Source organism: Dreissena polymorpha, chromosome 3 (genome assembly GCF_020536995.1).
Source record: "Dreissena polymorpha isolate Duluth1 chromosome 3, UMN_Dpol_1.0, whole genome shotgun sequence".
Taxonomy (NCBI): Eukaryota; Metazoa; Mollusca; class Bivalvia; order Myida; family Dreissenidae; genus Dreissena; species Dreissena polymorpha.
Window position 1 is genome coordinate 81,614,726 of NC_068357.1, and position 24,437 is coordinate 81,639,162.

The 24,437-nt window shown below is 36.9% G+C and overlaps 1 protein-coding gene across 1 annotated transcript in view; it reads right to left on the bottom strand.

Moving 5' to 3' along the window:
- The window catches only part of LOC127874967 (serine/threonine-protein phosphatase 2A regulatory subunit B'' subunit gamma-like), a 47,804-nt gene extending 25,828 nt beyond the window's left edge, over window positions 1–21,976 (bottom strand). Inside the window, exons 1-7 of the mRNA XM_052419694.1 lie at window positions 21,779–21,976; window positions 15,373–15,497; window positions 13,534–13,638; window positions 12,967–13,079; window positions 10,707–10,875; window positions 9,475–9,519; window positions 3,458–3,601 (exon numbers count right to left, since the gene is read on the bottom strand). Coding sequence (XP_052275654.1) covers window positions 3,458–3,601; window positions 9,475–9,519; window positions 10,707–10,875; window positions 12,967–13,079; window positions 13,534–13,638; window positions 15,373–15,497; window positions 21,779–21,863 — 786 coding nt within the window. The 5' untranslated portion in view covers window positions 21,864–21,976. The remainder of the gene's footprint in view (window positions 1–3,457; window positions 3,602–9,474; window positions 9,520–10,706; window positions 10,876–12,966; window positions 13,080–13,533; window positions 13,639–15,372; window positions 15,498–21,778) is intronic.
- Between the last annotated feature and the right edge of the window lie 2,461 nt (window positions 21,977–24,437).

The window sequence follows — 24,437 nt, forward strand, 5'->3', positions numbered from 1 at the left end:
ATGTGCGGTATCCATGACTGGTTAGTGTTTCCAGCTTCATTTTCTAGGCTAGCGGGTGGGGCACTCGAACCTTGTTTAGGGTTTGCTGAATGCTTCTTATATCTATGCAACTTTAATTTCAGATGAAAACTGTATGCAGCTGTTTCTCTGAGCTCCGTAGCAATGTTTTCTGCGTCTGTGGTGTTTGTAATCCTCTCGTCAACAGACTTCAACAATGCAAGAACGTCATTGATCATTTCAAAGCACAGCTCCAATTCATCGTATGAGTTATTTTCCTTTGCCGTTCCTAGTTGCAGGAATAAATCTTCAAGTGTAGCCCTATATCCATCTCTTGCTGCTATTAAGTTCTGTAGGTTCATGTTTGTGTTTGGTTCACTGCACCAAAATGTGCAATCGTAATATAAAACTACGCTTTTGTAGGTTCGTACCTTCATTTGACTTTTCAAAAAGGAACGTACAATAAGAAGTATATAAATATGACGTCAAATAAAATGTGAACGATTGTGGTGACGTCGTGTGTGCGACGTCGTGTGTGTGACGTCGTGTGTGCGACACGCCAAAATCCTAACAGCACATTCATTAAGCCCCATTTTCCCAGAGACGGGGCAGAGAACCAGCTGGAATCCTGCATTTTCTTGGATAGGTGATCATCTCGCCACTAGAGCAACAGTGGGCTTTGAATATGAGCTGAGCTCTGGGAAAATGGGGCTTAATGCATATGAGAAAAGTATCTTCCCTGATTCCGCTAAGACTGGTTTTTTGTTTGGAAAATACTTTCCTAAGATGCAAAATTCCAAAAAAGCGTTAAGTGTTTCCCTGATTAGCCTGTGGGAACAGCACAGGTTAATGTGAGATGCCACTTTATGCACATTCATTAAGCCCTTTTTTTCAAGTGCAAGATTATGTATATATAATTTTGTATGACCTGTACCTGTTGTATATCAGAGATTTCATTAGGCCCTTAACGGGTTATATTCCCCTAATATTCTTCATTCAGGGTGTATATGCAAATAGATGGATACCAGTATACAAATATTCCTGTACCCGGTCCTGCATTTTTAGAGTTTTAAAAACCATTGAAACAACCAGTGCTTTCCACAGGACATTTTACGGTCCCTCCCCAGGGCGCTGGAAATTCAAAATCAGAGTCCGCAGGGCGCTTGAAATTTTCTGATCAGTGTGTATTTTCATTAACTGCAGCTAGGCATTCTTAAGATCAGAGCGATATCGACTTCGCCGAAAATTGTGGGAGCTTACTTATGATCCTCTGTCAATTACGTCATGTATCTCTTTACCCACCTAAAGGCGGATCGTCGTTGTAATGGAAAATTGATATTGGCCAATGAGAGCGCATGCTTTGAATGAGCGATAACACTCGTAAGCAGTCATACCTGTACCTGCAGTAAGATCATGCAGACGACGAGTGACCTAATTTTCATAAGTGAGTGATTTTATGGCAGTTTGTTGGCTTTGTTATCTAACACACTCATCTGTCCCTACAGTGTATACCTCCACAGTGAAATCTCGGCCACTTACTTAGAAGACTGATGATGGCAACCAGGTGAAATCCTTGTTGATATTGTGCATTTCATGCATAAAGAGAATACTAGGTTAGCGTTGAATAGAGAGAAGTTCATGTTGCGAGGTTTATAACGCTGGAAGGCGAGCGCTTTCGGTGTTCTAGCCGAGCAACATAAACTTCTCTCTATTAAACGCTTATCCTAGTATTCTATTTATCCCATCGGTTTTTTACTAAACAAGAACAATAACAAACAAAAGTGGCATGTTTGGAAACTTCAAAAACAATGAAACACAGCGAACGATTGTTTGTTTATTAATGACAGTCATTAGTCAGTGCAGCGACAGGTTTATTCAACAAGGTGGGATAGAGGCTAGTCTATTCCATGGGGTGTTATAACGTCAATGTCAAGGTGAAGATCAAATATGGTTAAATAATTTATTCGACACGTAATGCACTTTAACAAATTATTGTTGAATTAATCACGCAAAACTGTAAATGTTTCGTTTGATTCTCAAATTTTAGTGCTAACGCAACATTAACAAATTCTAGCGTCAAATAAACAGTGCTTTATCCTTTGTCTCAATAAAAAGCACGCGAAAATTATGCAGACATGTAAAACATCGCATGGAAAGTGTGGGTGTATTTTGTGTTGTATAAAAACATGAACATCATGTCAGGCAATAAACGCATGTTCAGTGGAAAAAAAACGCCCGATTGGATGTTCTTTCATCACATCTTTAAGTAGTAACAAATGTCAAAATTTATTTGATACTTAAGAAAAATGGCAAATGTTTGTGTTTCTTGAAATTCTTGAGGTCTTTTATCTTTAATATTTCTACAATTTGCTTTGAAACTGGAATATACGGGATAATGGGGTAATGAGTAGCGACGGGAAAAGTAGTAAGTATGCAGTAATTAATAATAGATAGAAAGTATGGTTGATACGGATGAACTAAGGAATCGATCGAGACAGGATTATTCGTATCTATGCGGGAAAGGGTAAAAACAATTTTTTTAAATGTAGTTATCAATGACTTTATTACTGTTTTTTCTTGAATAGTCATAACGCACCAAATAACGTCATTTCACTCTACAAATGTAAAAAAAATAACGTATAGATGGTGCAGTCCTTCCGTACCCCCCCTAACAGCCCCGGGCGTCTGAATAAAATCCTGTGGAAAGCACTGGAAACAACAGTCTGTTTTTATTCTTGCTACATTAAGGTATTTATAACATAATTGAGTTGATCAAACACAAGCTTTACCTAAATGTCCTTATACTGTTGCGTTAATTCACCCATATGCAAAGTTAATATTTGGGAAATGCTCTGTGAAAAAGGGGTTTAATGCACTTACGTAGTGTCGTCCCAGATAAGCCTGTGCAGTCCACACAGGCTAATCAGGGATGACACTTTCAGGTTTTATAAAATAAATTATTCAAGAAAGTCTCTTCTTAGAAAAAATCAAGTTTAGTCGGAAAGTGTCAGACTACACAGGCTAATCTGGGACGACACTTAACTCACATGCATTAAACCCAATATATAACCAGTATTGCAACATTGCACCAGTATTGCAACATTGCACCAGTATTGCAACCAATTAGAAATTCAGAAGAGTCTCCACAGAAACATTTCTATGAAATAATTCTGAATTAAATGGCCTGAACCATTAAAATTAATGTTCCAGGATATATTAAGCAAATATAAACTTGCAATCTAAATTTGTAGGGCTTTCTCTAAGATTTGCACAATTATTAAATGTATACACATTCAAACATTTTGCTAAAAAAAAATTGTATTCACCTACAACTATTTTGTATTTAAAAACTCCAAAAAAATGCCAGAATAAGAAGAATTTCTATATTGTACAGTTATTTTGAGCCAGTGAAGTGCTGAATTTGCCCTAGTCAAAAGTTGCTAGCAAGTGAGAGACTAACCTCAAGTAGGTCGTCAAGAAAACTGCACGCGAGGATGTCCTGTATCTTAATCTTGCCCTTCCTCATGGGATCCAGGAAGAAGAAGAACTTGCGTACCGCTGTACACACGTAGAATGAGTAGAACGACTTCTCCAAGCCATTCAACTGGAAAATGAAAGTGAAACATTGTGTTACAAACAATGATAGCCCTTTTAAAGTATTTAAGCCTTAGCACTGGAAAAATGGAGCTTGTTGCATGTGCTTAACCCTTTACCCCTTAGATACGTATTTTTAAGCTTTTCTAGTCCCTGAGAAAGTTACATTTAATATAAGACCTTTCTTACTACATTCAAGATTTAAAGGCTTCTTTTCAAACCCTTAGGTACTGATGAGCAGCAAACAGCATAAAACATGAACAGACTGAGAGTTACTTGCAGGCTGTTCTAATTTTATGCTGTTTGCACATAGCTATTTTCACTTTGCTTCTAAGTGTGAAAGGATTAACCCTTTTAGTGCTGGAACCGAATTTTGAAGGCCTTTGCAAACAGTTTGGATCCAGATGAGACGCCACAAAACATGGCGTCTCATCAGGATCCAAACTGTTTGCTATTCTAATAGTATTCTATGAAAAAAATTGAAGAAAATGCTAATTTTAGAAATTCAGCAGACAACATTTTAGCAAACGACAAATTTCCCAGCATACAAAGGATTAAAGTGTTGTCCCAGATAGTCCTAAGCAGTCTGCAAAGTGTTGTCCCAGATAGGCCTAAGCAATCTGCAAAGGCTTATAAGGGACACAACTCTCTGCAAGGACTGGATTTTGGTTAAGAAGAGATTACCTTAAAAAAATATCTATCCATTCAAGTGGAAAGTGTTGTCCCTGATTAACCTGTGTTATCTGGGCCGACACTTTATGCAATTGCATTTAGCCCAGTTTTCCCAGAACATGGCTTATTTAAATAAGAAACTCTGTATTGTATTAAGTATTATGTCTTATTCTAGATACAGTTACAAAGGTTTTCTAATGTATACTTTTTTTTCGTGTTAGTTACTTCAATATTTTACTGAACACATCAACATTTTGTCTTGACAATGATACCATTATTTCAATTGCCGCACAAAAGGCTGGGCATGCTTTTTCAAACTAGATGGTTAATAAACCATTTAAGGTCAATACAAATCAAAGAGTTACAAATGCAATCTGGCAGGGGATAAGAGGATATTTAAATTTAATGGTAGACAAGTGATGTTTAAATTAGCAACAGAAGATAACTGTTCTTTATATTGTAATAGTGATCAATGCTGATGGGGATATTCTATACAAATTATTAGAAATATTACAAGTGAAGTTTGAAAATCATGCCTCAAACAGGTAATGGAAGAAAATTGAAGCAGATATTTGTTCTCCTCAAAACATTTACAACAACCCTCAACAAGAGGGCCTGAAAGGCCCAAAGTCGCTCACCTGAGATAACAAGATATTATTGGGACAAATCTTCTGACCAAGTTTCATTAAGATCGGAAAATAAATGTGGCCTCTAGAGAGTTAATAAGGTTTTACCATAGCCATAAAAGGAAAAATGCCCCACCCCCTGGCAGCTATGTTTTTCAACCAACCGGCATCATTTTTGAACTCGTCCAAGATATTATCGGGATAAATCTTCTGACCAAGTTTCATGAAGATCGGACAGTAAATGTGGCCTCTAGAGTGTTAAGATTTTACTATAGCCATATCAGGAAAATACACTGCCCCTTGGAAGCCATTTTTTTCAAGCAAACATAATTATTTTCGAACTCATAAAAGATATAATTGAGACAAATCTTCTGACCAAGTTTTATCAAGATTGGACAATAAATGTGGCCTCTAGAGTGTTAACAAGGTTTTACTATAGCCATATAAGGAAAAATGCCCCGCACCCTGGTGGCCATGTTTTTCAACCAACCGGCATAATTTTCGAACTTGTCCAATATATTCTTGGGATGAATCTTCTGACCAAGTTTCATGAAGATTGGACAATAAATGTGGCCTCTAGAGTGTTAACACGATTTTACTATAGCCATATAAGGAAAAATGCCCACGCCCCTTGGCAGCCATGTTTTTCAAGCAAAGGTTACCATTTTTGAACGTATCCAAGATATCGTTGGGACAAATCTTTTGAGCAAATTTCATGAAGATTGAAATATAAATGTAGCCTCTAGTGTGTTAACAAGGTTTTACTATAGCCATATAAGGAAAAATTCCCCGCCCCCTGGCGGCCATGTTTTTCAACCAACCGGCATCATTTTCGAACTCGTACAAGATATTATTGGGATAAATCTTCTGCCCAAGTTTCATGAAGAATAGACAATAAATGTGGCCTCTAGAGTGTTAACAATATTTTACTATAGCCATGTTAGGAAAAATGCCCCGCCCCTTGGCAGCCATGTTTTTCAAGCAAACGTTACCATTTTTGATCTCATCCAAGATATCATTGAGACCAATCTTCTGACCTAATTTCATGAAGATTGTACAATAAATGTGGCCTTTAGAGAGTTAACAAGGCAAATGTTGACGCCGCACAACGCACGACGGACAAAAAGCGATCACAAAAGCTCACCATGAGCACATTGTGCTCAATTGAGCTAAAAAATTGCTCTCCATGCCAAGCTGTAAAACTTAACATAAAAGTGCTCTAAAATTACTTCATCATGCCCATAACTCAAAAGAAAGAAGCCAACATATTGAAGTATCCATGCACAGATAAAAATCTCCATATCTCTTACCTGACGATGTATCTACATTCATTGCAAATATCTCATGTATTGATAACTTGAAGGAAAAATTGCTTAAGACATCAAAAGACATGAGTCATGCAAAAATGGATCTTATAAAATATGTGGCAAGTGTAGCTTCAGCCAGGCGTGCACAATCATGCAGTCTGTTGAGGAGCTACGCTGGCCACTATTAAGTTACGCAAACTTTGTGCTCTCATAAGCAGACAGGGTAGCTCCTTACCAGACTGCCAGGATGTTGGTTACTGGAGCTACACTGGCTGCATATAGCATAAGATCTATTTGACGCAGGTCAAAATATTTAATTAATTCAATTAAATAAAAGGTTCTTAACCATTGCATGATGATTACGTTATTGTTGTTTTCCACACAGTAACATTTTCAGTGCATATTTTGTTATGCAAGCTCATCTCTTTTTTAGCTTAACACATTTTTATTCCGTGGTTAAACTCGCAATTCAATGTTAAAGTTAACGATCTAAAGGTCTCAAATAAAACCTCAAACTTTCAATGTAGACAAAGAGATAAGTTTAGTTTTCTCATACAATAATTGAATGCCGGCCACTCAAACAGCCAAATCAAACAATCAACCATTCACTCACACTTAAATATTGGTATAATATTGGCACTGACTACATTCACAATTGGAATAGCTTTTTACGTATATACCAAGCTTTTTTAAGGCTTAAAATTGACAAAAAACCTCTTGTCACTATGTCAGACTTGTGAAATTGTAGCAGAGCAGGTGCAGACCGCTCATCTATTTTCTTTTTAAAGGTGAAGGGACTCTCATTTTCAATCACAAAGGAGGGAGGGGTGAAGTGAAGAGGGGTGTATAGTGTGGGGGTGTGGACATTTATTACATTATCTTCCAAAAATGCGAAAAAAATGACAAAAAAAAAAATATGGGTGGGGGGGGGAGGGGGGGGTGATTCTTGGGTGCGATGGTTGGACGGTATTTCAAAATTTCAAACATAAAATAATAAAAATAAATATTGGTGTTTTTTAACCGTTTCCCCCCAAAAAAATTGGGGGGGGGGGGGGTGGGGTGGGAGGGGGGGGTATAGTGTGAGGGTGTGGTGGTAATTTGTGAGATGATCTTAAAAAAAAAAAAAAAAAAAATCGCGGGGGGAGGCACGGGGGATGGTTTGGGTGGAGTCTATTGTGGTATGTCAGGTAAGAGTAGTTTTGTCAAATTATCAATCAAATCTAATCATAAATAAAGAAGTTATGGCAATTTTAGCAAAATTTAATTATTTGACCTTGAGAGTCAAGGTCATTCAAAGGTCATGGTAAAATTCAACTTGCCAGGTACAGTTACCTCATGATAGCATGAAAGTATTTGAAGTTTGAAAGAAATAGCCTTGATACTTAAGAAGTAAAATTGATCGAAACACAAAATTTAACCATATATTCAAAGTTACTAATTAAAAAAAAGGGCCATAATTCCGTAAAAATGACAACCAGAGTTATGCAACTTGTCCTTTTACTGTACCCTTATGATAGTTTGCGAGTGTTCTAAGTATGAAAGCAATATCTATGATACTTTAGGGGTAAAGTGGACCAAAACACAAAACTTAACCAAATTTTCAATTTTTTAAGAATAAAGGGCCCATAATTCCGTCCAAATGCCAGTCAGAGTTACATAACTTTGCCTGCACAGTCCCCTTATAATAGTTAATAAGTGTTGCAAGTATGAAAGCAATAGCTTTGATACTGTAGGAATAAAGTGGACCTAAACACAAAACTTAACCAAATTTTCAATTTTCGAAGTATAAACAGGGCACATTATTCTGTCAAAATGCCAGTCAGAGTTACATTACTTTGCCTGCACAGTCCCCTTATGATAGTTAATAAGTGTTGCAATTATGAAAGCAATAGCTTTGATACTTGAGGAATAAAATGGACCTAAACACAAAACTTAACCAAAATTTTCAATTTTCTAAGTATAAAAAGGGCATATAATTCTGTCAAAATGCACGCCAGAGTTATCTAACTTTGCCTGCCCAGTCCCCTCATGATAGTAAGTAAGTGTACCAAGTTTGAATGCAATAGCATTGATACTTTCTGAGAATAGTGGACCTAAACGCAAAACTTAACCAAAATTTTCAATTTTCTAAGTATAAAAAGGGCACATAATTCTGTCAAAATGCACGCCAGAGTTATCTAACTTTGCCTGCCCAGTCCCCTCATGATAGTAAGTAAGTGTACCAAGTTTGAATGCAATAGCATTGATACTTTCTGAGAAAAGTGGACCTAAACGCAAAACTTAACCAAAATTTTCAATTTTCTAAGTATAAAAAGGGCACATAATTCTGTCAAAATGCACGCCAGAGTTATCTAACTTTGCCTGCCCAGTCCCCTCATGATAGTAAGTAAGTGTACCAAGTTTGAATGCAATAGCATTGATACTTTCTGAGAAAAGTGGACCTAAACGCAAAACTTAACCGGATGCCGACGCCGACGCCAAGGTGATGACAATAGCTCATAATTTTTTTTCAAAAAATAGATGAGCTAACAAGAGATGTGTTTGTCAGAAACACAATGCCCCCTCCTGCGCCGCTTTGAAGCCATATATTTGACCTTTGACCTTGAAGGATGACCTTGACTTTGACCTTTCACCACTCAAAATGTGCAGCTCCATGAGATACACATGCATGCCAAATATCAAGTTACTATCTTTAATATTGCAAAAGTTATGGGCAATGTTAAAGTTTTCGGACGGACGCACAAACTGACGGACAGTTCAACTGCTATATGCCACCCTACCGGGGGCATAAAAAATGCATATATTGCTGCATTTTCATTTTCTTTAATCAGTAAACAATTCAACAAATCAAAAACGGAAAAAAAACAAGAGATTGCCAAGCAATATGGTCCCCTACCGGTGAAACTCCACCATTGTCAGTATTTATTTTTTTTTATTATATATTTGTTGCCATAGCCACCAGAATTTTTTGACGTAGGAACAAAATGAAATGACATGCAAAATCTCCATATTGCCATCTATCCATGTTTCAAGTTTCATGAAAAAATATGAAGAACTTTTAAAGTTATCGCAGGATCCAGAAAAGTGTGACAGACTGACTGACAGACAGACGAAGTGCAAACCATAAGTCCCCTTCGGTTTCACCGGTAGGGGACAACAACACTTTGATCTGATTCTGAAGAGTAAAGAAGAAGCCACACAACAATTAACAAGTAAAATATATGACCTAGCATATAATAGTAAAAAGAAACTTGCAGTAACCATATACATGTACATACCTGAGGTAATGTGGGAATTAATTCTAAAATATAATTTTCTAGGTCCTGAAACATACAGAAATGCTATCAAAGCACCTAAAACATCTGTTTTCTCTAGGAATTTCATATGCATAATGGCAGTTTTTTTTAAATTCTTTTTGAAACAAACACTCATTATTTTTATATAAAAATTATTAAAAAATAAGATAAAGTTCTGTCCATTATATTCAAATTGAAACTATGTGCACATTTAAAACATCAATACAAACTAATTCAACAAATAAGACATGCATGACTTTGTATGCAAAAGTGTTTTGATTTGAAAAACAAACTGCTGATTACACTTTCTCAGTTTCTGTTTAGCAATACTTTAGTATTTTAAACTACTACAAAATCATTTTCTATGGATTTTTTCATTTCAAACTTATAAAAAAATTGCAGCAACACTCTTATAAAAGCTACTTACAAGAGAATATGAGCCACACTATAGGAAAACAGGGCTTAATGCATGTCCGTTGAGTGTCGTCCCAGATAAGCCTTTGCAGTCTGCACAGGCTTATTAACAAAAACACTTCCTGCTTTAATGAAATTCTTCATTTAAAAGGGAGCTCTCATAAACAAAAATCCAGTATAGGCAGAAAGTGTCTTCCAGATCGGACGGTGTGGACTGGAAAGTGTCTTTCAGATGGGACGGTGTGGACTGGAAAGTATAGGCATAAAGTGTCTTCCAGATCGAACAGTGTGGACTGGAAAGTATAGGCAGAAAGTGTCTTCCTGATCGGAAGGTGTGGACTGGAAAGTATAGGCAGAAAGTGTCTTCCAGATCGGAAGGTGTGGACTGGAAAGTATAGGCAGAAAGTGTCTTCCAGATCGGACGGTGTGGACTGGAAAGTATAGGCAGAAAGTGTCTTCCAGATCGGACGGTGCGGACTGGAAAGTGTATAGGCAGAAAGTGTCTTCCAGATCGGACGTTGTGGACTGGAAAGTATAGGCAGTAAGTGTCTTCCAGATCGGACGGTGTGGACTGGAAAGTATAGGCAGAAAGTGACTTCCAGATCGGACGGTGTGGACTGGAAAGTATAGGCAGAAAGTGACTTCCAGATCGGACGGTGTGGACTGGAAAGTATAGGCAGAAAGTGACTTCCAGATCGGACGGTGTGGACTGGAAAGGCTAATCTGGGACAACTCTTTAGGCACATGAATTAAGCCCAGTTATCCCAGAGCTTGGCACATATATATATAAATGCACTCACAGATTCTTTCAAATATCCCTGGCCCGCGACATCATACAAGGACAGCCCTATACGAGTCTGGTGAAGCCAGACTTTACGCATCACGTAATTGAAGAACTGCATGATCGATATTCTGCCATAGGGATCGGTCTGCAACAACTTTGTGAACACACTTGGCTTGAAAAACTGTCTGAAATCATGAATAATTATTGGCTTGTAAAACTGTCTGAAATCATAAATATTGGCTTGAAAAGCTGTCTGAAATAATAAATATTGGCTTGAAAAACTGTCTGAAATAATATATATTGGCTTCAAAAACTGTCTGAAAAAATAAATACAGTTAATCATATCTTAATTTCTGAAAGACAGCGCAGCAAATAAAACAAGAAATTGCCAAGCAATATTGTCCTCTACCGGTGAAACTCCACCATTGTCAGATTTTTTTTATAGTTGTTGCCATAGCAACCAGAATTCTTGACGTAGGAACAAAATGAAATGACGTGCATAATCTACATATTGCCATCTATACATGTTTTAAGTTTCATAAAAAAATATAAAGAAAGGTACCATGTGCATTCTAATTTCAATGGTACCTTTTTGCACCAAGAGGACAATTATTATAATGTAATTGAACCCCTGGAAGAATGATTTTGTTTGAAAAGCTTTTGAACGTCAACTGTATGTAACCACCAGCTCACTGCTGTATGTATGTGGTATGTAACCACCAGCTCACGGCAAAGAGAAATGCTGTCTTCTCTCAATTTTGTCTAGCTAAGTGCTTGAAATGTCAACAGGACCTGCTAAGTGCTTGAAATGTCAACAGGACCTGTCTGCAGTCTGCACAGGCCCATCACAGAAGACAATTTCTGCCTAAACCCTTTACCACTTAGATACTCATTTTGATGTGTTTGCAGTCCCTTACAAAGTTACATTTAAATAAAGACCTTTCTTACTAGATTAATGTTTTAAAGCCTTCATTTCTAACCCTTAGATACTAGTGCTGCAACAATACGCCAAAAACCGTATTGCAATATATTGTCAGTTCAAAAACCCATATTGCAATATATCGCAATATATTGCTTACTTGCACCAAAATTATAACTTGCCAATTACCCGATAATCACGTATATCCAGTTTTAAAGCAAATTCTGGTATTTACTATAAATGTGCTCAAGAATAACAAGAAACACAAACAATCTCAAATTTTCTTAAGTATCAAATACATTTTGGCATTCGTTACTATTTAAAGATGTGATGAAATAACGTCCAACCGGGGCGTTTTTTTCCACTGAACACGCGTAATTCACCTGACGTGATGTTCCCGTTTTTATACAACACAAAATACACCCATACTTTCCATGCGACGTTCTACATGTCTGTATAATTTTCGCGCGCTTTTTATTGAGACAAAGGATAAAGCACTTTTTATTTGACGCTAAAATTTTTTATTGTTGCATTGTATTAAAATTTGGAAGCGTATTTCCGAAATTCGGATAACAAATTTTATAATGCTCAATTCAGAATCGAATGAAACATTTACAGCTGTGCGCAATTAATTCAACGATAATCTGTTTAAAAGCATCGAACGAATGCTCCGATGTAACAACGCTACTCTGTATAATACACTTTCAGAATGCTATTTTTACGAGAAAAAAAATATTTACACTGCTTTGTTTAGTTTACCTTGTTATCATTGTTTCGGATGGCTTTTCTGGACGAAATGTGAATGAATTTTTGTAAAATTTTCGTACCAATATGATGACATTCGTATCGCAATACAATATGCGGATTGCGTATTGCGATATATACCGATATATTGTTGCAGCACTATTAGATACCAATGAGCAGCAAAAAGCACAAAACCAGAAAAGACTGCTGTTTGCACATAGCCATTTTCGCTTTGCCTCTGAGTGGGAAAGGGTTAAATGGCTTTATCGTAAGAAGAGACTTCCTTTAAACAAAAAATAAAAGAGGAAAGTATCGTCCCTGATTAGCCTGTGCAAACAGCACAGGCTAATCTGGGACGATACTTTACGCACATGCATTAAACCTTTCCCACTTAGAAGCAAAGTGTAAATGGCTAAGTGCAAACAGAATAGAACCAGAACCGCCTGGGAGTAACTCGCAGTCTGTTCAGGTTTAATGCTATTTGCTACTCATCAATATCGAAGGTTTGGAGATGACCCTTTAAAACTTTAGTCTAGTAAGAAAGGTCTTAAATTAAATATGACTCTCTAAGGGACTACAAATTCGTTTTCTCATAAGGGGCTCATATACTTACTGGCATTTGGGACCAGCCTCCAAAGCAACCTTCTGAAAGTCCTCAAAGTTGATCATCTGGTCATCCCCAACCACTGGGGGCGTGTGAAACTGGTCTAGCAGAAACCACAGACGCTGCAAACAGATAGATTTTAGAACATCATTTGGTTATAAATATCAAATTAGTATGAATACTACATTTATCATCTAGTCACACAAACAAAAGCCTTTTTAAGGACTGTTGTTAAACACATGCTTTGTTTGTTAAGTAGGGTGTTTCACCGTTTTGAACAGTACTACAGTCAAATCATGGCTGTAAGATAACCAACTACCACTTTTCCAGAGCTTAATGGCTTACCACTACTTAAAGCACACTCTTATGCAAGTATTAGTAAGTGAAACTGTCCTACTTGAATCAGATGTAGGGGACAATGGCCAAAAAAATAATATCATGCACACCTTATTTAATTGGCCAAGCCTGGAATTGAACATGAGATCTTTGGCTTTGTAGTCCAGCCCTCTATCAACTGAGCTAGATGGCCCAACTTAACTTCATGCAACTTTTACCTGTAACTCAAGTTTTGAGTACCTGTAACTCATCGTTGTCAAGGAGTTCTCGACTCCGCCTCTGCAGGAACACGGCTCTCGACTCTTCTCGAAGCTTCAATAAAAGGGGCTCCTCTTCTGAAGGTAACTGAAACACCAACACAATATGTCCTAAATTATAATTAGCTGGTGGATCAAGCCAGTATGTGTTCTTACAGTGTAACTCAAGAGCCAGCAATAATTGCAAGTTCAACAACTGGCTCCCCTTGAATAAACGTTTTTAGCACAACTTGCCATTGAGCATAGATATTCTTATTTTGTCTGCTGTTTAATGTGTTTTACACAGAAACAGTTGTAGCCGAAAATACAATTTTATTCAGCCCACTCTGCTACTTCGTGGCAATCAGCTTATTTGGCATATGGCAGATTAATACGACAAGTTTCAATATTGACTAGTTAAGGATATACAAGCTTTAGTGGAATTTTTAAAATGAAAATCATATAAAATGTATAAAAGCATACTTCATACATTTCATTTGTTCAATTAAATATAGCAGGTACTAGAAATGACAACAGCAATAAAAACAGAATATTCAAAATGACAATTACCAATTTTTGAGCAAATTAAAGAATATATGCCAGTGACACACAATCAGAGTGCAATCTGTAAAACGCATCATAAGCACTCACTTTGTCATATAGCCGGGGCAAGCAGAGTGAAATCTGTAAAACACATTATAAGCACTCACTTTGTCATATAGCCGGGGCAAGCAGAGTGAAATCTGTAAAACACATCATAAGCACTCACTTTGTCATATAGCCGGGGAAGGCAGAGTGAAATCTGTAAAACACATGATAAGTACTCACTTTGTCATACAGCTGGGGCAAGAAGAGTGAAATCTGTAAAACACATGATAAGTACCGGTACTCACTTTGTCATACAGCCGGGGCAAGCAGAGTGAAATCCGTAAAACTACATGATAAGTACTCACTTTGTCATACAGCCGGGGCAAGCAGAGTGAAATCTGTAAAACACACGATAAGTACTCACTTTGTCATACAGCCGGGGCAAGCAGAGTGAAATCTGTAAAACACATGATAAGTACTCACTTTGTCATTCAGCCGGAGCAAGCAGAGTGAAATCTGTAAAACACATTATAAGCACTCACTTTGTCATACAGCCGGGGCAAGCAGAGTGAAATCTGTAAAACACATTATAAGCACTCACTTTGTCATACAGCCGGGGCAAGCAGAGTGAAATCTGTAAAACACATCATAAGCACTCACTTTGTCATATAGCCGGGGAAGGCAGAGTGAAATCTGTAAAACACATGATAAGTACTCACTTTGTCATACAGCTGGGGCAAGAAGAGTGAAATCTGTAAAACACATGATAAGTACCGGTACTCACTTGTCATACAGCCGGGGCAAGCAGAGTGAAATCCGTAAAACACATGATAAGTACTCACTTTGTCATACAGCCGGGGCAAGCAGAGTGAAATCTGTAAAACACATGATAAGTACTCACTTTGTCATACAGCCGGGGCAAGCAGAGTGAAATCTGTAAAACACATGATAAGTACTCACTTTGTCATTCAGCCGGAGCAAGCAGAGTGAAATCTGTAAAACACATTATAAGCACTCACTTTGTCATACAGCCGGGGCAAGCAGAGTGAAATCTGTAAAACACATTATAAGCACTCACTTTGTCATACAGCCGGGGCAAGCAGAGTGAAATCTGTAGTACACATGAAAAGTACTCACTTTGTCATACAGCTGGGGCAGGCAGAGTGAAATCTGTAAAACACATTACAAGCACTCACTTTGTCATACAGCCAGGGCAAGCAGAATGAAATCTGTAAAACACATTATACGCACTCACTTTGTCATACAGCCGGGGCAGTTTGAGGGTGGGATGGTTGTGTGCCACACCTTTCCAGTCATGATACAGTTCTGTGAACAGCTGCATCTCCTCCGCTTTCTTTTCATCCTCAGTCTGGACGTCTTCTGTAAAAAAGCAATAGAAATGATTGTATTATCATGATGAAAGTGTACACCAACAAACAACAGGGCTTGTGTGCCCAAATTTGTTCGCTCCACTACATATTTTCCCTATATCTTTGTCTACCTAGGTCCTTTAACACTAAGTTTTATTCTTAGATTAGAGAGGGGGGATCATACAGCCAATGTAATTTACAAGAATTGCGACACCTTAAGGGTTTGGCGGGATGGAATGAGTGGGCAGATCAAATCAAATTGAAAACCGGTTCTGTCTGTGCATTTGATGATGATAACCGTAAAACTTGCACAGATTTTTTTCTTGGTCGGTCGATTAGCTACATTAAAAAAGCTAAATCTTAGCCCCCATAAACATTCGTTCAATTGAACGTCATCAATACATGATGTCCAATATATCACTCAATCCATATTGAATTGCACTTAGAACAATACACATTTGTATTGTTATTTTCTGGGGTGCGATTTAAGAACAACCTCAGGGGAGGAAATCGTCACATTACTAAATGACAACAATTGCTTCGCTAAAGTGTTACACAAGTGAGTTGCTATGAGATGTCACAAGTACCTCAGCAACCAATCCTGAAGATTCAAAAAGTATTTTGTTTCAATGTTTCATTATGAATATAATGCATCTTACCAAGCAAGTACGAACAAAAAAACAAGTTTACGAGTTTAATAATTCCGCTCTCAATCCCAGAATGGACAGTATTACTTGTTATCTGAGAAAACTGGGCATAATGCATGTGCAGTCTGCACAGGCTAATCAGGGATAACACTTCCCGCTTTTATGGTATTTTTCATTAAAGGAAGTTTCTACTACACGAAAATCCAGTTAAGGCGGAAAGTGTCGTCCCTGATTAGCATGTGCTTTACGCACATGCATTATGCCAGGTTTTCTCAGAACAAGGCTCATATGATAACTTAACAAGGCTTAGAGGTTAATGTCAGGTTGATATTGATGAGCTGTACAACTCAAGATTTTTATCTTTCCTTTACTAAAATATTAATATAGTTTGTAAGTGTTGAGGTTAACTTATAGAAGATGGAAAATAATAATCTTGGGGCCTAATAGACCGGAATTTTTATGTATTAAAATACAATATAAATATCGTGTAATAATTGAAATAAAAACTAAAGCAATATATGTGTTTGTCAGAAACACTATGTCCCCTTTCTGCGCCGTTTTGAAGCTCTATATTTGACCTTTGACCTTGAAGGATGACCTTGACCTTTCACCACTCAAAATAGTGCAGCTCCATGAGATACACATGCATGCCAAATACCAAGTTGCTATCTTCAATATTGCACAAGTTATTGCAAAATGTTAAAGTTTGACCAAACAAACAAACCAACCAACCAACCAACAAACCAACAGACAGAGCAAAAACAATATGTCCCCCACTACAGTGGTGGGGGACATAAAAAAGTAAAAAATAAATGAATAAAACAATTATACATAGATGTATGTCTAATTGTGTACATATTTGTAAAGCTTTGATAATGTGTGTAAATATTGAAATAAAAAATAAAAATCAACTGCATGAAAATATTTGTTAAAATACATATTTTTTTAGATATTGAAATAAAAAAAACATGAATACATCTTTTAGCTGTGTAAATGTTTGCCTGTTAGAATTGCACCTATGGTGTAAATATGGTGTAAAAAACTATGAAAAAAGTATGTGTTATTTTGTGAAAATATTGAAATATAAAGTATTGAACTAAACTCTGAAAGTGTTTCTCATTTGTGTTTATGCATAAATTACTCATATACAACCCATTAACACATCAATAGTTTCAACTTTGAATAAGGTACGCGTTGACTTAGGTACAAGTTGACTTTCTTGTCAGTTATTCACAGTAAAACAAACAACTTGCCAGTTGACCAAACAACGTGCGAGTTGACTACCGTGTGAGTTGACTACCGTGCAAGTTGACTTTGGTACGAGTTGACTGCAAACCGTTTTCTTCATGTGTTTAAAGAATCATGGGTACGAGATTTTTCTGATTGGCGACATATAATTAGGAAAACAGTCTACGGTCAGAAACAAAGTGAAATATGTCATAGACGCCCTACACACAGCTGCCAAACACTCGATACCAAATTATATGAAACTTAAAAGACAGAAAAGGACAGGACGGGGAATATGGAATCCGCAAATAGGGACATCCTCCAAAGAAGCAAAGATTACTTTTAATAAATGGAAAAATTCTAATAGAACATGTAGTGCTACCAAACTAGAACTAAAACAGAAAAAGAAGCTATTGCGCCAACATCAAAGACAGGCATATGCTAGACAAAAACATAAGCATGTTAATGATATAATGGAATCGGCTGACTCAAATGACAAACTATTCTATACTTTAATTAATAAACAAAGGCAAACTGTAAATGAGAACATTCAAACCTTAAAAGTAAATGGAAAAGAAGTAAATGGAACAGAAAACTTATTAGAAGCTTGGAAAGATCACTTTCAGATACTCGCAACCCCAGAAGATTGAGAATTTCAGGAAAATGACAAAGTAACACTAGCACTAGAACAGAACAATATTATTGAGAATAGAATCAAGAATGGTCAAGAAACTTTAGAACACACCGACAACTCTGAGGTACAGAAAGCAATCGAATCATTGAATAATGGAAAGGCAGCAGATGAGAATGGAATTTCCAGTGAACACTTTAAATACGCAAAAGATGAATTAACGCCCATACTTGTTGACATTGTGAATGACATTTTCAAAAATCTTGATGTACCAAACCCCATGAAATGTGGTATTCTAAACCCAATACATAAAAAAGGAAAGGATAAATTTCTCACAGATAACTACCGAGGAATCGTCATATCAGATACATTTGCTAAAATTTTAGAAATAATCCTCAAAAACAGACTTGACAAGATATATAACACTATTCAACACCCGTTACAGAGAGGGTTTACAGAAAAAACATCGTCTATGAATGCAGCCTTCATTATCTCTGAGGCTATGGAGCATCATAGGGAACTAAACAAGCCTCTACTCCTAGCAACGCTGGACGCTCAGAAAGCATTTGATCGCGTAAATCATGAAATACTTTTTAACAAACTCTACCACATTGGTGTACAGGGTCCATTCTGGTTACTTCTTCGAAACTTATACCAACAATCTACAGTTAAAGTCAAATGGGAAGGTCAATTATCCAATGAATTTGAACTTAAACAAGGCACAAAGCAAGGAGCACAACTGTCAACAACGCTATATAAAATCTATCACAACGATCTTTTGAAGTCTGTTAGTCGAAGTACTCTTGGAGCCTCCATTGGAAATATAAACGTCTCGACTCCAACTTGTGCAGACGATACTGCTCTGCTCGCAAACTCACCACATGAACTGCAAGCTATGTTGGACCTCGTTGAATTCAATACATCTCGTGACCTAGTCAAAATCAACCCGGACAAATCAGAAATTCTTACTGTCAAATATAAAAATACTGTAAAAGCAACTTTGAATGGACAGGAAATTTCTAATGTGTCAAATGTTAAACACCTTGGTATTGATAGAAATGGAAAAAATACTGTCAACATAGAAGAAAGGTTAAGAACTGCACAGACAACTATCTATTCTCTATTAGGTCCGGGTCTGCATGCAAGAAGGGGGTTCTCACCTATTGTTGCACACAAGATTTGGAATACCTACGTAACTCCAAGATTCCTATATGGGATTGAAGTCCAAAACCTTACTCACACAAACCTCCTAAAGTTAGAGCGTTACCAGAGGAAAGTCTTAAAACAAATACAAGGTCTACCAGAACGAACATTAACATCAGCCTTATACACACTCATCGGTGGAAAACCAAATGAACTCCTACTAGACAGGAATTATTTGGCTCTGTTTATGAATATTGCACGTCTACCGGAATCTGTTGAATATAAAATCCTCAGACGACAGCTGCTCATGGCAGAACAAGATAGTAAAACACTCGCATCAAACGCCAGAAAAATTTTGGAAAAATACAATTTACCAACTCCCAAAGTGCTTTTAGAGGAGGTCCCAACAAAAGATAAATGGAAGAAAATGTTCAAAAAAGCTTCAAATGACTACTGGGAAAACACTTGGCGACAAGAACTGGCCACCCAATCCACTATGAAGTACAATGTAACTCCAATATAGCGCGGTCAATGGGGTCCAAGCCGCGAAACAGCGTTATAACGGATCCGCGTTATAAGTTTTGAGCTCATTTACTGCAGGGCGCTATAAAAAAACAGGTATAGAATAGCCTATAATATAGGTCATGTATATTGCCATGCTGTGTTGACGCAAATACATGCATATAAACCGAATCGTATCAATAACAGTATACATACCGCTTTTCTTATGTGCACATTTATCCGATAATCCAAGAAAATTGCAACATCACTTAAAAGATTGTATTTACAGGTTCAACACCCAGTGGTTGAAAATCCACACAACCTGTGGAAGTCCACTCGCCCAAAGCAACATGAAGTACAACGTGCTGAAATTAAAGCTCGGCTTATCACTGGTACCTTCATCCTTCAAACTAATGCTATGAAGTTCAACAAGAGCGAAGTGTCAGCAACCTGCAAACTGTGTGGATCAGATGATGAAACAAGGGAACACCTACTGGGGAGCTGCTCGGCCCTTAGCCAAATCAGAGTAGAAAACTTAACACGATTGAAAGCAATTCTATCAAATGACAACATATTCACAACTATCACACAAGATTCTGGTATGTTAATTCAGATTATTCTTGACTGTACCCACTCATCGCTAAAGGACCACGTCATATTGTCACGAGATCAAGAGACAGACATAGAAAGATCGTCCCAAGCCTACTGCGAAAGACTCATCACGCACAGAGCTCAAATAATAAGTAGCAAATAATGGGTATCCAAACGGTACATAATATCCCCTTGAATAATATAACATAATTATAATGGTCCTCTCGCGTTTTTCGTTTTTTCGATACTATGTACTAGCATACATGCCATAATTTTTCAGACCAATTCCGGGACATTGAGTTAAATTGTCCGGGACTTTTGCAGATTTTCCGGGACATGTATAAAATGTAGCGATATTTATAGACATATGCATTTTTGGTACGTTTTTTGTTTGTTTCGCATCGTTAATTGCAAAAGTTCGAAAGCCTATCCGAAATACACTTGATCTATTAACGTCAAATTAAACATTACTACTTCCGTTACTAGATACAAGCCACGTGTTTTCAGTGTAAGCGTTCTAAACATAGATGGTGACGTCACTGCGTTATTGTTGTTAAGACCGTTGTGTAACACATAGTTGTTGATACGCCTTTATTCATTTATAACATTTATATAATAAAAAATACAACAATACAGTACCGTTAGATCGTCAACTCAAATCAATTCACAATACATACAACCAAGCACAATAAAACAAATACAACAAAACAGTACCGGTAGATCGTCAACTTAAAATCCGGACAGTCACACATTTTTTACTCAGCGATGTTGGACTTCAGATGTGTTAACAACTATCCTTTGCTCACGCAGCGGGAAATAATGACGTAGTAAATTAAAGTCAATTAACAACCACATTAAACAATGCCGCCTTTTCGGTTTGACTGCGAACGTGAGACAATCGATATGATAACAGGGCCCCTGTTAATTGATCGATTTTGACACGTAGCGTAGTCTGCCTATTCGGGTAGGCATTGTCATGGAGACGCTGCAGATATAAACAGATTCGAGGTGCAGTTAAGCCTTAGATTAGGTACATGTATATATGGATTTTGTAAATTCCGGGACATTTGACAGATTTCCAGGACAGTGGGACACAAGTTCTTCATTTCCGGGACTGTCCCGGACAATCCGGGACGTATGGCATGTATGGTACTAGACCTAGTTAACTAAATTGATGGCCGACCGCGTTTTTCGCTGTTTTTCTTGTAAATACTACTCCGGTTATGCGCACCAGTTAACGTTGAAAAAGTTACGCTTGAAAAAGCTGAAAATTGTGTGTGAATGAATGGAAAAACCCATCCTCTACAGGGAATGCTCCCATGCCAAAGGGAGGAAAATCCACGACAAGACAAGACAAGATATGGGGTCTACTTGTCAATTACCAATCATTTGACCACTATGCATTACTTAAGAAAAAACCGCAGTTCAATTTGTATTTCAACGCTGTTCGTATTTTTCAAGACATTTCTTGGTTAACTTTAGTACCCAACTTTAGAGCTAGTTTAAGTTAAGACAAGTGTCATTAGCAACAATAAACATGAAAATATTTACTTTTCTTTCTCTCGACAAACTTTTGCAGCGACTTTTTCCACTCCATTGTTTCAACCTTTTCTTTTTTATTGCCTTTTAATGTCATTTTCGAGAACGACAACGATCATTGCATTATTGTTATAAAAATCTACATGTTGAGATTTGTTTTGTCGTCCATCTTTGATTTTCGCTCGTTTGTTTTCGTTTGTAACGCGGGCATTGATTGGTCCAACTGTTTATCGCTTCTAAACGACGCAAAGATGCCTTTTCTCCAGAATCGCAGAGCATTTAGTCCTTAAAAAGTATTGTTATAAGTCATATTTACGTGGTCTATATTTGCTTTAATATCTTAAATTTATAAAAGGTCTGCTATGTTTTGTTTTAAGTGTGTTTAAATGTGTATAATATATTTGTTAATATTGGACAATGCAAGATAACTTGAATGTAGGTTTAGGTATCTTACCCTTATATATATCACAGGGGGAAGTTGCGCAAAAAAATAAAAAAAATTTTATAATATATATACAGTAGACTACAGTCAAGTTACCATTACCGGATCATTACCCATAGCGGACCACTTTGATGTTCAAAACAGCGTATCGCGATAAAAAGTTGACATTTTTAGATGATATTTTGCACACAGCATCTTCAAGGCCTGTTCTTTAAAACGCATTGATTGAGTCGTAATCGCAGCTTCTCTTTGTCAAACATTTCGGTATGTTTTGCTGAGATGTATATACGACTTTGTTGACTTCCGTCTCGTTTCCAAATCGAGGTTGAACATTTTTCGCGGCCACATGCTATTACTCTGTTGGAAAGTAAGAAGTTTACGCATTAATTTAAAAGCCATTTAGTAGTCTTTCTGCCTGCAAAAGTCCATTTCAGTTTCGATTCGTGTTTAAGATTTTGCAACATCTTGAATGAAATGAAGAATAAGGGCAATAACGGATCAAGCGTGATAATATGAGTATTAATAACATATTATATTAAAATATATGCAAATCTTGTTGATTCTTACAATAAATGATCTCAATCTAAATGTTTTATTTATGTTCCATGTTCAATATTGATGATTAGATATGATTCAAACAATTTACATGGTTTGGGCATCTTTTCGATCTTTTAAGGATTTTCAACAGACAATTCACACAAGAATACCATGCGTAAATTGTGGATACAAGATCACATATAGAAAACAATAACAAAAAATGAATATAATTTATAACTGGCAATGTAACTTGGTCATTGTAAACAACACATTTCATGTTTCGATAGTTCAAATAGCATGTTAGATGCCCCCCTGAGTGGTTTCAGTCACGTGATCCGTTATGGCTACAACTGATCCGTTAATGCATGAATTCTGCGGCGAGAAAAAGGTATCACAAATACATTTTGCCTGCGTTTAAAAATAAGACTGTGCTGAATCAGTAAGCAAAGGTAATATTTAATCAAACTGGCACAGATTAGCGGACAATACGGCCCAGATTTGTGGACCATACGGCCCAGATTTGACTTAATATATTGTACGCGTCTAGGAAGTAAACTGTTCATGATATTTGGACACATCCGAATCACCTAAAATGTAACTGTATTGATATTTATTAAGGTCAGTATGACCCCAATCGACACGTAGCGTACATATCTTAATTGTATTAGAGGCTGACGAACAGTTGGAAAAGGAAAAAAATTAAATACCATTTAGTGTCATATGTTGTAAATCATACATCAAATATGAATTATGGTACAATTATCAAAGCCTACCGGCAGTGCAAGCAGCGAGCATACCGAAAAATCACCCGCGATCCCCACATGCCCATTCTCATCGTAATTTTAGAGTGTGTTTTTATTGGCGTCGCTCTGGAGAGCGGCGACTAGTATGTAATGCATTTTTTTCGCTTATGGGAGGAGAAGTTATTGTACGGATCAATGTATATATTTTTGTTTTAAGAATATCTTGCAAAGTGGTGATTTTTTGTGTAAATTAGTGTAAATAAGTACTGCATTTGTGCCTATTACATTTATTACAACATTTATTGCCAATAATGCAAAGCTAATTGTTTTAATTAATAACTGATCCACAACTGATCACAGGAGAAAGATCACAGGGACTGGGCAAATACGCGAAACTTTCTGGTTTTGTATACAAACAAAACATAAATAAAATATATTTATTTTGTGGTTTTTCTAATTTGCTTATTTAGTGGAGAATCAATGTAATGCGATATTTGACGACCTATCGCGCAAGCAAGTTTATTGGAAGGCGTAGTGGTACGAAAACTTTCAATGTATTAGTTTATTAATAGACATATAATAACGATCGCTATACACAACTTCACCAAATAGCAGTACATAAATGATGTCAGCCGGAATAGCTCAGTTGGGAGAGCGTTAGACTGAAGTTGTTTACGCAACAATCATCTAAAGGCCCCCGTTTCAATCCCGGGTTCCGGCACGAACGGAACAGTTCGGCGGCTGACAATTGTGTTCAGTCAGGTTAATAAATATAATACAGATTTATTTTATGTAGACATTTTAAAATCCATTTTACTACAATTGGACATTTTTTTTTAAATTAATGGATGCCGTGTGGTGACAACGTTAATTAAAATTTCTTACATCACTTAAATATCTTTTAAAAAAATACACGTGTTCTTATATTAACAAATAAATGCAAACAACA